Raw genomic sequence first — 15,567 nt, forward strand, 5'->3', positions numbered from 1 at the left:
TAAGAATTTAATCCTTATACATAGAACAAATACTCATAGGAGTTATATTGCTTAATGGACCGAACCGGCACAAAGCAATGATTAATTAAATCAATATAGATCAGAGCAATATCCTTATTTATTCTATTTCTATATGCTTCTTCATGTCAGTCCAAGAGATTAGTTGCATGAAGATAACCTCAACCCTAATGTCAAAATAGCAAGTACCCACATAAAATTTCCATTTAAGTTAGCAACTGAAAACCCAACCCATATTAATTAAGCATATAAGCTTATATGTCTCCTATCTTTATATCTTTCCTTACTGCCTTCTGATTAAAGTTCAAATTCTAATAAACCTCACCAAAAATCTCTCTCTTTCTCCCCACAATGGAAAGATATATCAACTCCTCCATAACCCCATCGCCTACCTCACCCACAACCTTTGTCCAAGCCGACACAAACACCTTCAGAGACCTCGTTCAAAAGCTTACAGGCCTAGCCGGTGACTCATCAGAAAAATTTCCGGTTACTCTTCCCACTAAACTCTCCTCAAAGCTTTCTCATCCCGTTGACCCAACAGGACCACGCCGGTCATCTTTCAAGCTTCAAGAACGTAGACAACACACCATCAGAAAACTCGAAATCGAACTTGGCCTCACCTCTCAGTTCTCCTTCCGAAAAACTCATCGACTCGAGTCACCGATCCCAAGTCCTGTGACTCCACTATCATCAGACTCGCTCTTTTTCCGGAGTCCTGGAACTGAGTCACCGTCGTCTCCAGCAGTTTCGGAGGAGGAAAAAGCTATAGCAGAGAAAGGGTTTTATTTGCATCCATCACCGTTGACTACACCGAGAGGAAGCGAGCCACCGGAACTATTGACACTTTTTCCACTGAGTTCTCCGAATCTGAGAAATCAAGATTAGTTTTTTTTTTTTTATTTCTTTCTTCTTTATTGAGTGTCGAAAGAATGTTGTAGGAAATACGTATAATCTTGGCAGTATTTTGCATGGGTTACTAATTACTTACTGTTGAAGAGTGTTCAAGTCTTCAAGAAGTGGTTTCTTGATTAATTTTCTTCCCTGAATCGTTGTCGAATAGTGTGGTAAGTTTATTTTCAACGGGATGAACAGTAAACGACGTAATGGCATGGCAACCGTTTGCCAAACTGATGATGATTGACTTTGATTTTTTTTTTTAAACTTTCTTTTGACTTTTCTTTTATTGGTTGATGAACTTTGTCTCGTCAGGCATTTATTGGTCCAGGAGTAATCCCATGGCGCGTACTTAGTATAAGTTTTTGAGCTCAAAAATCCAAATTGATTTTTCTTGCATTACCTCATAAAACAGATTAATCATCAATTTCCTTTATTTTCTCAATATTGTAAAATAATAAATTAGTCTGCAGTTATATTTTTTAAAATTAACTACGAAGTCTCTAATTTATTATTATTTTGTTAACATTAGAGTTAAATTATGATTTTTGTTAACAATTTGGCTTTTCTATTTTGGACAAAATAAATAAAATTATTTCTTTATCATAAAGAATTTTATCAATTTATTTTTTTAAAAGGAATTAGGCAATTATTGTGAAATTGATAGATAAAAGTAATAAATAAGAGTTGTCAAGCAAATAATTTAAAATTATCACTTTTAAAAAATATATTATTGTTACTATTTAAATAATTTTATTGTGTATTTATTACATAATTTGCATTGTAACTCATATTTTAATACTTTATAATAAAATTTGCCTGAACGCGATGTATACACCTCTAAATATTAACATATTTCAATTGTAAGAACAAATGTGTGAGTACGTAAGCGTCCACAAACGAAAAGAGGACCCCACCGGTAGGCTTGCGTTGGGCATTTCCGTCGGCCCCACACTGATATTCAATAGTCCATCTGCTTCGTCGAAAAATGGAAATAGTCTTTGTTGTGACGTTGCGGTCGTTGTCTAAAGACCGTAAGTTTGTAAAAAGATGACCGTTAGATTACTCCACAGAAACGGCTGTGATTAAATAACGGAGTTGGGTTGTCAATACACGGCACCAGACTGTTTTTGCTTCTTGGCCCCGTCGAGTCACAAGGAAAGTGCCTATGGTGGTCCTTATCTTATAATATTTCTCTTACTTTTAATCTAGGTTAATTAATGTTAAGTACTTAAGTAAGTGTCTTTTTGTTTTTTTTTTTTCCTGTTTCAGGGTAACACGGTAGCTCTTGTACTCCCTGACGTTAAGCAAGGTTTTTGACGCTGAGATACTTATCACTCACTGTCAATCTATTTTTTAACTCTCAGAACTTTTTTTTTTAATTTTAGAAAACATGTTTTTATTTTATATCGAGATTATGGCTCCATCTATGGATCAAAATAATAAAAATATAAATTTTTAAAAATAATTATTAAATTTTATCTTTTTTTAGTATATTGTCGTAGCTCGTAAACACTCTCGTTTCAATAAAATTTATATTTTCATTAATTTAGTCTATAAAACTATAGACTCAGTGTTGATAAGATAATAAATATTCACATTTTCATTACTAATAGCAAAGTTATATTGGAAGCAAAACAACATATTATCGTCTATCCATTTATATAGTTATTAATAATATATTAATCAAGATGATAAATTGTCTGGATCCTCATAATAATTGAATTGTATTACAAATTTAAAATATAATATATTATTAATTGATGTGAATTAAATGAATTTGCAAGATTGATTACTATAGTCTTAATTCATAGGTTCGATTCTCTGTAATATAGGATTAAATAAATTTACTGTGAATCGTAAAAATAGATACGAATTTAGACACTTTGCGAAAACATTAAAAAAAAAAAAAAAGAACAGTTCAACGAGACCAACACCTATTTCAGCATTTGGACTTATAATGATTGGAAGTCACCGCTTTAGCCATTTAGGAAGGAGGGGTCCCAATTTCCTCCTCCCACAAAAACACAACGCAAACACCAAAATTTTGGTTTCTGGTGCCGGAATATTTGAATTTGGCGACAAGACACGATTTGATTTCTTTTGTTTTTTTAATTTAAAATAATCCATTTTCCAATATAAACGCCATGAAAAAATATTTAGCTTTGGTGTTAAGACGCAGTAGCTATCAAAGAAAACGCGGTGTAGAATTTTTGCACGACCTGAAAGAAGAATGAGAAAGGAATTCGGGGCTTTGAAAATCTATAATGATTTCGAATAATATTCCTTATTGTGTCAATTAATTAATTAATTAATCTTAAATTTATTTAGTGGAACCGTGTAAATGTGATATATGAATATTTTTTTTCAAAAAAGAATTTAATAATTTTGACTGTGTTGGGTCCGGGTGTGGATGAATCTCTTTTGTCTTTGCACTAAAAGCACTCAATGGTTCAAATGGTCAATGAGTCATTATCCCTTACCCCCTAACAGTTAGGCCTGAATGTGAAATGGTCAATGAGAAAATGATAGGCTGTCTGGCGAGCTTCCAACGCATGGTCTTGTATTTCACAAGACACACCACAAGCACTAAACTATTTGTATATCTGGAATAATCGTGCTTTGCCCAATTCTTTGATAAAGACCTCTTTTTTTAATTATTCGGTGTCTGAAATTCACCGATACCGAAACTCACTGATTCGACTAATGTAAATTCAATGTCAGACAGATCCACAAAAAGATAAAGTGTTCTCTCCTAAGTGTTTAAAGGGATTTTACACGTAGTATTTAAATTTGAGATCTCTGATTGAAGAAAATATAATCTCTCACATCCTATCTCACCCCTCGAAAGTACAGACAACTTGTATATAATATATAATTGTTCAAAGATTTATTTAATCTAAACTAACAAATTAAGAAGTCTCTGGGAGATTATACTTGTCCAGAGACTTCATTTATGTCTGATATGTATGTGTTTTGCTCTTGAAGTCTTTTGAATTTTTTATTATATGTATATATAACCACTGACCATTTCTGCTACTTGAATCCTACCCCACCTATAATTAATTCAAACAATAATTCTCTAGATTTTAATTAATATGAGTTTGACAACCTTTCAACAAATTAATAATTGAAAATCAATTTTGTAGAAGTGAATTTCATAAAATTTTACAAATTTCCTTTGTAAATTTTATTAATAAAACTCAACTTTTATGATGACACTTTAAGCTAAACATGGACATGATTATCTCATATGTAAAAATGATTAATTTCAACACCCAATTACTAAAACAAGCACAAATTATAAATGTGTTGACCCAAGAAATATATGATATGATATGATATGATATTCCAATCAAATTGGATATTTCTGGACTTGGCATGAAGGAAGCAAACATGCATGGGTAATCATGGGATATATTTGCTTATTTCGTATATAGAATCCTCTTAGATTAAAGTTTAAAACCGTTGGCTTCAAAATCTCCACGGATCAATTTTCATGCCTCTCAGAGTGTATAGAAAATATTTCGATCGTGTAAATCGGTAAACAGATATGAGCTTGTAGTTAAAAAATTATTCGCCTCTAAGTCATGAAATTGATCATTGGTTTTAGGCAATTTGGTTTAGAGTTGCGTCCTTATAGCTCTCACAAGTTTTTTATACCAACTTTGATAATTGGTTTTTTAACTTGATTATAAAAGATAAGGTATATCCTTAAAGATAATGGATTGTGATCCCTTGATTCATAAATCTTTTGTAAGACAAAAAAGGCTTTCTCCAAAAGTCTCACAAGGTCAAGCCAATTCTCAAATTGCACTCACAAGGAGAAACAACTATGATTACCAATTCAACATCAATGGTTGGGCTTGCACCTATTCTTTGAAAATTGTCGTTTGCTAAATTTTCTAGGAAAAGACATATTCCTATCTTCATGTTATAATAAGCTTTTGAAATTTGTTTAGAGGTAGTGGATTTTAGCTTATAGAGTGATGAGAATGTTATTATTTTTAATTTAAAATAATAACGTGTTGGTCGAGATAGTAAACGGTATTGATTTTTGTAAAGTTAAAAACAAAAATTCGATTCCTTCGATCCTGTTTTATTATTTTCTTAAAAATTCGATTGTAGCTCTACCTCAAGTTGAAAATATATGATTGTCGTCTATCCGTTTGGTAATAATCTAACTACTTCATTTGTTTATTTTATTGAGAAAATAATGTTTAATTTATTTAATTGGTCTACATATACAAATAGACATATGCATGAATAGAGATATGATGATAATGTAAGAAACAGCTAAAACATACTGTCAATTCGATAAAGTAAAATTTATTAGAAAAAAAAAAAAAAAAACGTTTGATGAAACTAATAAAAAAAAAGGTAAAAATAAAGACAAGAAAAAAGGATTGATGCCCTTAACCCCCAAATCCAAAAAATAATTATTTTCAAAAAAAAAAAATCCAGAAAAAGAATAAAAAGATAGTTAAAAGTTTCTAATTGGGCTCGTCCTAATTAACAGAGATCATGGGCTGGTTTGCAACCAATGAAAGCCCATGAAAGAAGCTTTGGAAAGATGAATGGCAATTTGGACATTTCAAAGTGGGCTTGGACTCGTCTTCTTTTTCCCTCAAACTCTGCCATCTCATGGGCTTTCGTATAATAGTATGATAAAATAATAATTCATTTTCATTTTTTTAAAAAAATTAACAGTAAAAAAGTATAAAATTTGAACAAAATAATTAGACTGTTGTGTAATTTTATACAATAGAAATGTATTTATGTATTTTTTTATCAAATTATTGTAATAAAATAGTAATTATTCATAATTAAAATATGATCTAACAACCATTCAGATTTAAAAAAAAAAAAAAATGTTGACCACTACAGAACTACAGTGGACGGTGTTTTGGTGTTGGACGGTGACGCTGACATTTTCCACTTCCCCAACCCCAACAGCAACACCACGCCATATGAACCACATGTCACACGATACGGCTTGACTTGCCTTTCTTTCTTGTATAGGATGATAACCATTTTCACGTGATTATTCTACTTTCATGCTAACATTTCAAATCTCATTTTTCTTTTACACTTTTGTTGGGAAGTAGTGATTTTATGGAAGGAAAAAAAAATATATAAATGGAAAATAATAAGAGAAGACAACTTTTCTTTGCTCCAAATAAGGATATAAAATTTTGAAGAAAGGAAAATTTAAGATTAGAAGTATATATTTACGGTCATGATATTTTCTTTCCTCTATAATTTCGGTTTTTAGTAATTTTAAATATTAAAGAATTATTGATTAGTAATTTTACAGTGTAAGAATAATCTGATGTTTGTATGTTATAATTGCACTTTTTTTTTAATTATAAAATATAATTAATTTCTAATTAAGTTAAAAATATAATGCAGTTGCAGCAGTTGGCAAGTTGAGGTATTTTTGGTTATACGGTCAGTGGGGAATTTCGTCGATCACAAAGCAAGCACAGCACTAATTTTGTGAAAATCGAACTCAAAATTATATCCACGTCCAACCGGGCGGACCCCATCTGTGGTCCTCTCCTCAGTCTTTGATCGATCGATCAATCCTTCCAAAGGGTATAATTTTATTTTCATTCCCAGAATCTACTCTCTGTGGCCACAGAACCCCTGCAAGATTTCCTCTAAAAAACCGTCATTCTTCATCTTTTCAATCTCAAACATCTCACCATAAGTTGTTCTCTGCTTCCCACGGCACTTGTCTTTTACTCTTTCTCTATATTTGTTTTCTTTAACTCTATTATTGATGTTTAGCTAAAATCTATTAGTTTTCTCCATGTTAAACTGATCAGAATGGATTGAGCAGTGATCTCTAATCACCATATCTATTTTTATCACTCTCACAATGCATCAACCTTCTACGGTAACACAGGAATCTGGCCCCGTATTTGATTTTGTCGGTCAATTAGGTCGCTTTACCTTTAATACAGCTTTTCAGAGCGCAAATTCAAATGGGTACTCTTCATTCAAGTCAAATTATTTGTTTTTTGAGAGTCCTTCTGGGAAAACGAAGCGCAAAGTAGCTGCTTCGCTTAGATTGGGAGGCTGGGGCACTTCTAGTGTTAGAAGGATTTGGAGTGAGTTCAATAGGGCTATTAGGTTTCACTGTGAGAGTATCCCAGTTGGGTTTGCTTCCGTTCAGGTTGGTTCTGGCGATAGTAACGGTGATAATGGCAATGGCTTAAGAGACGATGGATGCGGTGTTCTGGTTGACGGGGGCTTGCCTTTGAATGGAGTAGAGGCTGAAAGCCGGAAAAAAGTTCTCATTTTGATGAGTGACACTGGGGGTGGCCACCGAGCTTCTGCAGAGGCTATTAAGTCAGCGTTTCACGAAGAATTTGGTGATGACTACCAGGTCAGTTTTGAATTTTAATGGATTCTGATTTAGTTTCATTATGAACTTGAGGGAGTGAAAATTTGCTTTGAACTAGTATACTGAAACTTCATCTTATTTGGGTATGCTTATGTTGGGTTACGAGAATCAATAATGCAAAAAAGCAGATTTTGAATTTCAGTATTTCCTTTCTATAATTTTGTTTTTTTTCTCCTTCCGGCAAGTTGTCTGTTGTTTATTGCATTGCTGGGGCAAAAAGATTTTCTGGGTGTATAGATTTGTATTTGTTGATTATGTTATGTGTGTTAAGAGTGCATGTCGCAGGTGTTTATTACTGATTTATGGTCAGAGCATACACCTTGGCCATTTAATCAATTGCCCAGAAGCTACAATTTCTTGGTGAAACATGGACCATTGTGGAAAATGACATATTATGGGTCTGCACCTCGTGTGATTCATCAATCTAATTTTGCTGCAACTTCTACTTTTATAGCCCGGTGAGATTTTCTTGTCTTCTTTAGATAGATATATATTGGTTTATTTTTCTGGAATCAAATGAAATGTTTATGTGATTTACTGAAAATAGTTGCATCCTTATTGCGTTTTTCAAGTTTAATAATATGGTTCATATGGGCCCAACATTTTACTTGTTATCTGCAGAATAGTTCTTACGTTATTCATTGTGCTACTTTAAACTGTTGAGGATGTTTGTACTACTTGAAACAGTTATGCCAGTGCGCTATTCTTGCTTGATCCCTATATATATATATATTATTTTGCAGGGAGGTCGCCAAAGGATTGATGAAATACCAACCTGATGTTATTATCAGTGTACATCCACTTATGCAACATGTTCCTCTTCGTATATTGAGGGCAAAGGGTCTTTTGCAGAAGATAGCTTTTACTACAGTTATCACAGATTTAAGCACCTGTCATCCTACGTGGTTGGTTTCATGCATCTAATTTATGTTTTGATTTTGACAACATAATTTTGATTTTTATATCTTTATGTTTAGGTTTCATAAGCTTGTCACAAGATGTTATTGCCCAACAACAGATGTAGCTAAGAGGGCATTGAAAGCTGGGCTTCAGCCTTCCCAAATTAAGGTTTATGGCCTTCCAGTGCGCCCTTCCTTTGTTAAGCCTGTTCGACCAAAGGTTTGTTATCATTCTTGCTCATTAAGTTTGACTCTCGTGTGGTGATACATCTTTGGCCTGTAATACATTTTATGATGCATTGTATGGTTTGTTGAAGATCATATGGTCCCTGAGATTGCATATTCTGTGAGAAGTTATTCATATGGATTTCTTAGTTAAATCCATAGTTCTAAATTAGCAGAGTATAGAAGGTAGCTCTTCAATCTAATGGCTCTAACTAGAGAAGTTTCAACCATAAGTTTCAGCTCTTTTATTCTTCCCAATTAATGTCAAACTGAATGTAGATTTGATGTTACATGGATGTTTACCTGTTTACTTTACTTTAGCTTATTGCATTATGATCTTATAGGCTGAACTAAGAAGAGAATTAGGAATGGATGAAGATCTTCCAGCTGTGTTGTTAATGGGAGGAGGGGAAGGAATGGGTCCAATTGAGGCAACTGCACGGGCACTTGCGGATTCGTTATATGATGAGAATCTCGGTGAGCCAATAGGTCAGGTGCTGGTGATATGTGGTCGCAACAAAAAGCTGGCCAACAGACTGCTTTCAATTGATTGGAAGATTCCTGTGCAGGTCTGATGCATCCTCTCATAATTCCCAAACTCTTCTATGATATTGTCTTTTGAACTTCACATCATACCTTCTTCTCTCTCCCTTTCTTTTTCTTTTTGCTAGTAGTCATTTTTTTCTATTTCTCATGATCTTCATTTGCGTTGTATAATTGACATCTATCTTCTCTAGGTCATCTGATTGTTACCAAATCATCTTGACAGAATTTATGATTTTATGTATGAGCTCTTTTGCATTAATAGCAAATTCCAATTTTTTGAAGAATTATTTGAATTAAAGAAACAAATAAATCACTTAAAATTGTTTAGCCAGATAGTTTTGGAAGTGCAAGTTGTACTTTGTGCTTCAACCTGCCACATTTCTAGCTCCTGTCCAACCCCTTACTCTCTTGTTCCTTTTTGGGTAGATTCCAAAGCATTTCAAGAATCATGCAGAGCCATTCTTAGTAGGGATGCAGGATTGGCCCCTGGAATTGGGATACAATTGTATAGTAATCATTGATGTACTATAAGTCCATTGTCTCACTGCACTAAGCAGTGAGGTTGACAATGGCTTAGGATTATGCATGTTTACAAGGGATTAGACATATACACATACATGCATTTGTATTCAACAACAAAGATATATACAATACTGAAGAAGCTCCAATCATGCAGGTGAAGGGCTTTGTCACTAAAATGGAGGAATGCATGGGTGCTTGTGACTGTATTATAACAAAGGTAAGTTCTCTTCATGACAGTACTATTAACTTTTCTGATCCAATATTATTCTATGCTAATAATTTGGCTTCTATAGGCTGGCCCAGGAACAATTGCGGAAGCAATGATTAGAGGCCTCCCTATAATCCTGAATGATTTCATTGCTGGGCAGGTAAGTTGCTTAACTTTATTATGGAATTTATAAAATAAAATAAAAGTGTCACGTGTTTCTACTAGCTTAAAATTTTTGAGTGCTGTTCCTGGTCCTTGCCTAGCTATCTAGCAAGGGGAAAGCCCAAATCAACTAGCATATAATGTTTACACTATAGTTCCTAAACTAAACCAGGCTTTCCAGTCCCAGAACATGCTACATGAGAGAACGATCATTCTACACTCTTGACTGTGCTTTTCATCTTATATATGCGAGGAATCTACTCAATGTATATTGTCATAACTTCATGGAAGTTAATTAGATGAGTTTCAAACTTGAATTTTGGGAGCCCCCTCACCTCTACCTACACACGCATGGAGAAAAAACGATTATTCTACAAATTTTCATTGAAACTTTCATCAGACCCCCCCTTCCTCTTTTTGTCTGACGACCATGAACTATTTATACTGCAGGAAGTCGGAAATGTGCCTTACGTGGTGGAAAATGGATGCGGCAAATTTTCAAAGTCACCAAAAGAAATTGCAAATATTGTTGGTCAATGGTTTGGTCCAAAGGCAGATGAGCTCAAGGCCATGTCACGAAATGCACTGAAGCTAGCAAGACCAGAAGCTGTATTCAAGATTGTTCATGATCTTGATGAGCTTGTTAGACAAAAAAATTATGTACCTCAGTCCCAATATGCCTGTGCCAGTTGAACGTATTATTTTGCTAATGATCAATTTTGACAGTAGTTCATTTACAGTGTATAGTGGGCTAAGTAGGAGTGCTTTTTTCTGCTGATGCGCTTGATTTATTGTGAAAATAAATGGAAAAATAATTTTGCTCATGATTTAAAGTTATCATTCTTATTTTCCTCGAAAGGGGAAAAAAAGTTTATCATGTTTATTTCTTTGGTGTCATTAATATACTCCTAACTGTTATTTCCTGTTAATAAAAATTCTGAAATCTTGCAAGATATGATTTTGCGAAATCCTTCATTATTAAATTGAGGGATCTTTTAAACTATTTCTTTAAATCATAAAAATGTTCTTAATTTTTATGAATTTAATATTTTTACCAAATTTGTGAAATTTGAAATTTAAATAATTTCAATTAAAAAATATATATTATTATGTACTAATAATAATAGTCCTATCATTAAATAGAAATAGTATAATTTTTTGGGCCTGAAAGAGGATTCAAATCCTTCAGATAATATTTGTTTGTTATGGTTAAATAAGACATCAATTAAGCTTTTATTCTGAAGCAAATATAAATTTTGTATGAGTCTGACTGCCACGGAAATTGACAAGTCATCAGGAGGTTCGATTGACGACGTGGTAACGTTTGGGGCCCATCAGATGGATGACAGTTACAGCATCAGATTTCATTTGCTGCCACGCCATCCCAAAGCTGGAAGAGAACCTTGTCAAAACATCACCATTTGTCTTGCTCTTTAAATCTGTTGGTGGCACCTGAAATTAGCCGAGAAACCGAAAAACTTAATTGCAGGAAGGGAATGTTATTAATTTTCAGTGAAACAAAGAAATGAAATATATTCATGTCAATTCATCATCACACCAACTATTGATCTTGTATTAATTCTAGTGCTCGGTTCTTGTCGAAAGATGAACACTTTATAGCAAATCCAAGATTACTCATTTCAAATTTGGGATTATTTTTGCTTTCTATTGAGAATTTTGCGATAGTATTGGGGACTTAGGCAAATGGGTTGGAGATATAAAGCTGGGTTGGGATTGATTGGCACAGTTGTGTTCATATGGGTTACTTCTGCAGAGGTCACTCAGGTAATTGGCTTTGAATGGATCTTTCTTTTTCTATGGTTGGTTCTTCCTTTTCTGTTTGATTGTCAAGAAAATGTGCAAAAAGAAAGAAAAATATATGAAAATATTTTATTCCCATCAAAGTAAAAGAAAAAAGAAATAAAAGGAAAATTTTGTCTTGAAATCACGTATCCTTTCACGTTTATGGGTGTTGTAACACTTCCAATACGACTCAGCTCCCATGTTTCTTTCTTTGTTATTGACAAATTTATTTTTGAGCAGCACATTTGATTTGTTATATATCGTTAGCGATGATAAAATTTGTTTTCACCTTTCCTATTTCATGCAGAATATCTTTGAAAAGTACAAACAGCCATTTGCACTAACATATCTTGGAGTGTCTCTTATGGTAGTCTATCTACCCATAGCGCTTGTAAAGGATTGGTTCTGTAGCTTGTTCCAGACCAACTTGTTAAGGAATTTCTACAGAGGGGACTCTTCTTCTGGACTTACTATACCTCTTAGAATCAATGATGTGCACCAAGGCCCAGAAACCGACACCGGTTGCTGCCTAATCACTGACAAGGATCTCAGTGAAAGGGAGGAGGGTTGGCCTGTGACTGTGAAGAAAGGGGAAAAAGATCCTCCTTTGCTCCAACCGTATTGCGAACCTAGTTCATGGGAAGTTGCCAAGTATGGTTTATATCTTGCTCCAATCTGGTTTATAACAGAGGTAATTTGATTCGTTCATCAACTTTTCTTCAGGATCCATTAGCTTTGTAGAGGAGCTTGTTGGGGAAATCTAGGGCATATTGTGCATGGCTACTGATAAAGAAAAGAAGTCATTACTAATTAAAGGCTAAGCAGTTACTCTTCCCAATAATTTAAGTTGTTGAGGATGATTGGGCATTGTTTAGAATTGGTAGTTAATAGGAGTCAGAAAAATCTGGATAAATCATTTGACCCAGAGAATCGTGGATGACTGTTAATTACTTCAGCAACAAAAGGGAGAAGTTGTAATTCTTTTAACTGAGAAAACAGACTTTGCCAATGATTTTGCATATGGGGTTTACTAATACTGCTCTTGATTTCATAATGTTAAGTCAGCATAGCTCCATCAGAAATCTGCTGATCAGTGATTGTAACATTGAAGCTGAATTGGCATAGCTGATATTAATAGATGATCTATGTACCTGAATTTGATAATTCATAGTTCAACAACTGCTTGAGAAGCAATTGTTTTCTGATTCTGTTTAATTGTATACAGCGAGTCAGTTCTATTTTTTTTATAATAGTTATTCTGATGCTGAATGAGTAATTGGAGAACTCGTAACCTGATTTGGCTTTGATGACTCAAAGCTGTCTTTTCTTGATCTTGTTTTAATGATTTTCATGTAATGCTGGTCTTCAAGGTCCCTTCATAAACATTCTGAATTACTATTTAAGTTGCTTTAATAATGCAGTATCTATCAAACTCGGCTTTAGCAAACACAAGTGTTGCAAGTACAACTGTCTTAACTTCTACTTCGGCGCTCTTTACTCTTTTCTTTGGAGCTATTCTTGGCCAGGACTCCATCAATACTGCAAAGTTGGTTGCTGTTTTTATCAGCATGGCTGGTGTTGCCATGACCACAGTTGGAAAAACTTGGGCTGCAGATGAAGCATTGAGCATCTCTGAGTAAGTTATTGAGTCATATGGAAGCAACAATGTCCCAAATGTATCTTCATAGCTTCTCTATTCATTGATACATGACATCCACTCTTATGCACCAATTTGAAGGACATCATATAGCTTTGAGTTAATGTTTAATATTGGCCAGATTCTAAGAAAATCTTTTAGCTTATGTCAATGGGCATTGGGCCTGGCTGATGAACTGGTCCATCAAAAAGGCATTTGAAAGTGGGAGAGGGAGGGAGGGGTTTAAAGTTTGCGTACAAGAAGCACATTTTGAAAAGTTGAATTGCTATCCTCCTTGGGCATTCATGTGGTCCATGTAGCTTCTCCTCTCTACTATAATAATAGACACAGATCTGTTTCATTTATGGCTTTCGCTGTGTTCTGACCTGAATTGCTACTGATACTTCGGGGAAATGTTTACGGTTTTACACGAACCTAAAGTTTTGCTCGCATATTAATTTACAAACAATATTTGAGGGCCACTTACGTAGAATTACAGAAAGGATCTTTAGGTTCAAGACTTGACACTTTTATTCCTCCTTTATTTTTTTGCTTCTGTAATTTTTCTTCACCAGTTGTTAAAACTATGACTTATTTATGTTTCTAAGGACAAGAAGACATTCCATCAAAGGGGACATACTTGGTCTTTTCTCCGCAATACTGTATGGCTTATTCACAGGTTAGATGTATGAATTTGTCAGTGATCATGCTCAAATTTAACTTTTGCAAGGTTGTTTTTGACATCTCTTCCTTGACTGGTCTATTAAGTACAGTGCTGCTCAAGAAATGTGCTGGATCAGAAGGCGAGAAAGTTGATATGCAAAAAGTCTTTGGTTACATTGGTCTCTTTACTCTTTTAGGGCTTTGGTGGCTTTGTAAGTAGCTTGCTACTCTCTAGGTCATTCTCACTTTGTTGTTGCAAACTTGGGATCTAAGAAGAGAAATACATGCATGAAAACTGAAACATAAGACATAATTTTTATGAAATGAAGGGTGCAAATGTTTAAATGATGGAATTGGGGAACTGATAAGTGCATTTATCTATCTGTAATATATAGATAGATGCAGGAGCTAGCATGACCATTTGTAAAGTAAAAAACGACTCTCGACCCCATGTTCAAATAAAATGTGTGATAGCTTTTAAGTTTCTTTAAGGTTGTGAGTGCTGTTGTAGATCCCAATACTTAATTCCAACATTCATGCCTGTACTTTTCCTTTTCTAAAGTGGCTCAGTTCGTGGCAATATTGTTTCTTGCAGTGTGGCCATTACATGCTGTGGGGATTGAACCGACATTCAACTTTCCACATTCAACTTTCATTTATGAAGTTGTGCTATTAAATGGCGTTGTGGGAAGTGTTCTGTCAGATTACTTTTGGTATGTATGTCAGTCGTGAATTACTTCTCTGTTGATTGAACACTGATAATAAACATTTTGCTGTTGCCATTAGATCTTTTAGTGATATTGGTTATAAATTCTGCAGGGCACTTTCTGTAGTTTGGACTACTCCACTGGTTGCAACATTGGGCATGTCATTGACAATACCTCTTGCAATGGTAGCGGATATGGTTATACACGGGCGTCACTACTCGGCAATCTACATCTTGGGATGCATTCAGGCATGCGTATTTCCATCAGTACTTGTAAAAGCAACATTTATGGGCAATTTGTACTGACAAAGTTTATTGGACTCAGGTTTTTGCAGGTTTTGTTATAGCCAACATTTCGGACAAAATTTCGGTCAAGCGGGAGTTGTAGCAGCTCTGTACTGGTTTTGACAAGCAGCATAATCTTGTGAATTGGGAGTGTTACGGTTACAGTTACACGAATCTTTGAAGAGTGAACTTTATCTTCCCCGTTTATAATGTGCAGATAAATACTACTGTTAGGATGCTCGTTAAGAGCTCCTCCTCTTTATTAAGGTAGTTTCCTATGGAATTTCATCTGAATGGTGGAATAAATTGCAAGATCATGATTCTCAACTTAATATGTAGATCATGTCCTTTTTGTTAATTAAATTTCTACATCTTGGATCCATGAAATTGGCAAAGATTATGGTCTCTCTCCGTAACAGTTTTTCAATATTATTCTCTTTAATATTTGATAAAACAGTATCAAAATAGTTAAAAGTTATCGAAAAAATTAATTTATCATTAATTTCCGCAAGTGTGAGAAGATTATTGAAAAAATTAATTTATCATTAATTTCCGCAAGTACGAGAAGAGTTTAAAAACTGTGGC

General features: G+C 34.2%; 3 protein-coding genes across 4 annotated transcripts; all 3 read left to right on the top strand.

Annotated features, from left to right (window-relative positions):
- Positions 1 to 196: 196 nt before the first annotated feature.
- Positions 197 to 1,053, top strand: LOC105637528 (VQ motif-containing protein 31). The gene has a single exon (XM_012221006.4). The coding sequence runs from the start codon at positions 370 to 372 to the stop codon at positions 904 to 906; it is 537 nt and encodes a 178-aa protein (XP_012076396.1). The 5' UTR covers positions 197 to 369; the 3' UTR covers positions 907 to 1,053.
- A 5,298-nt stretch (positions 1,054 to 6,351) lies between these two features.
- On the top strand, positions 6,352 to 10,713 carry MGD1 (monogalactosyl diacylglycerol synthase 1). 2 transcript variants are annotated; one of them, XM_012221007.3, is made up of 8 exons: positions 6,352 to 7,309; positions 7,613 to 7,785; positions 8,071 to 8,232; positions 8,305 to 8,446; positions 8,796 to 9,020; positions 9,674 to 9,736; positions 9,813 to 9,887; positions 10,340 to 10,713. In XM_012221007.3, exons 1-8 carry the CDS (start codon positions 6,800 to 6,802, stop codon positions 10,580 to 10,582), a joined length of 1,593 nt encoding a protein of 530 aa, XP_012076397.1. In that variant the 5' UTR covers positions 6,352 to 6,799; the 3' UTR covers positions 10,583 to 10,713. The 2 variants fall into 2 exon arrangements, with proteins under 2 accessions (XP_012076397.1, XP_020536562.1); XM_020680903.3 differs by having other exon boundaries at positions 7,168 to 7,309; positions 7,599 to 7,785.
- Positions 10,714 to 11,273: 560 nt separating this feature from the next.
- On the top strand, positions 11,274 to 15,369 carry LOC105637530 (thiamine-repressible mitochondrial transport protein THI74). Its single transcript, XM_012221008.4, has 8 exons — positions 11,274 to 11,674; positions 12,000 to 12,383; positions 13,114 to 13,328; positions 13,937 to 14,007; positions 14,102 to 14,203; positions 14,587 to 14,704; positions 14,811 to 14,946; positions 15,023 to 15,369. Exons 1-8 carry the CDS (start codon positions 11,594 to 11,596, stop codon positions 15,083 to 15,085), a joined length of 1,170 nt encoding a protein of 389 aa, XP_012076398.1. The 5' UTR covers positions 11,274 to 11,593; the 3' UTR covers positions 15,086 to 15,369.
- Positions 15,370 to 15,567: the final 198 nt, after the last annotated feature.

Source organism: Jatropha curcas, chromosome 8, assembly GCF_041381405.1.
Source record: "Jatropha curcas cultivar XTBG-Jc1 chromosome 8, XTBG_Jcur_1.0, whole genome shotgun sequence".
Taxonomy (NCBI): Eukaryota; Viridiplantae; Streptophyta; class Magnoliopsida; order Malpighiales; family Euphorbiaceae; genus Jatropha; species Jatropha curcas.

Excerpts from the sequence above, each read along its gene's own strand:
- MGD1 (XM_012221007.3), top strand. The coding sequence starts at position 6,800 with ATGCATCAACCTTCTACGGTAACACAGGAATCTGGCCCCGTATTTGAT. Across the intron at positions 7,786-8,070 it reads ACTTCTACTTTTATAGCCCG|GGAGGTCGCCAAAGGATTGA; the intron begins GTGAGATTTTCT and ends ATTATTTTGCAG. Across the intron at positions 8,233-8,304 it reads AGCACCTGTCATCCTACGTG|GTTTCATAAGCTTGTCACAA; the intron begins GTTGGTTTCATG and ends CTTTATGTTTAG.
- LOC105637528 (XM_012221006.4), top strand. The coding sequence starts at position 370 with ATGGAAAGATATATCAACTCCTCCATAACCCCATCGCCTACCTCACCC.
- LOC105637530 (XM_012221008.4), top strand. The coding sequence starts at position 11,594 with ATGGGTTGGAGATATAAAGCTGGGTTGGGATTGATTGGCACAGTTGTG. Across the intron at positions 14,204-14,586 it reads TTTAGGGCTTTGGTGGCTTT|TGTGGCCATTACATGCTGTG; the intron begins GTAAGTAGCTTG and ends TGTTTCTTGCAG. Across the intron at positions 14,705-14,810 it reads GTTCTGTCAGATTACTTTTG|GGCACTTTCTGTAGTTTGGA; the intron begins GTATGTATGTCA and ends TAAATTCTGCAG.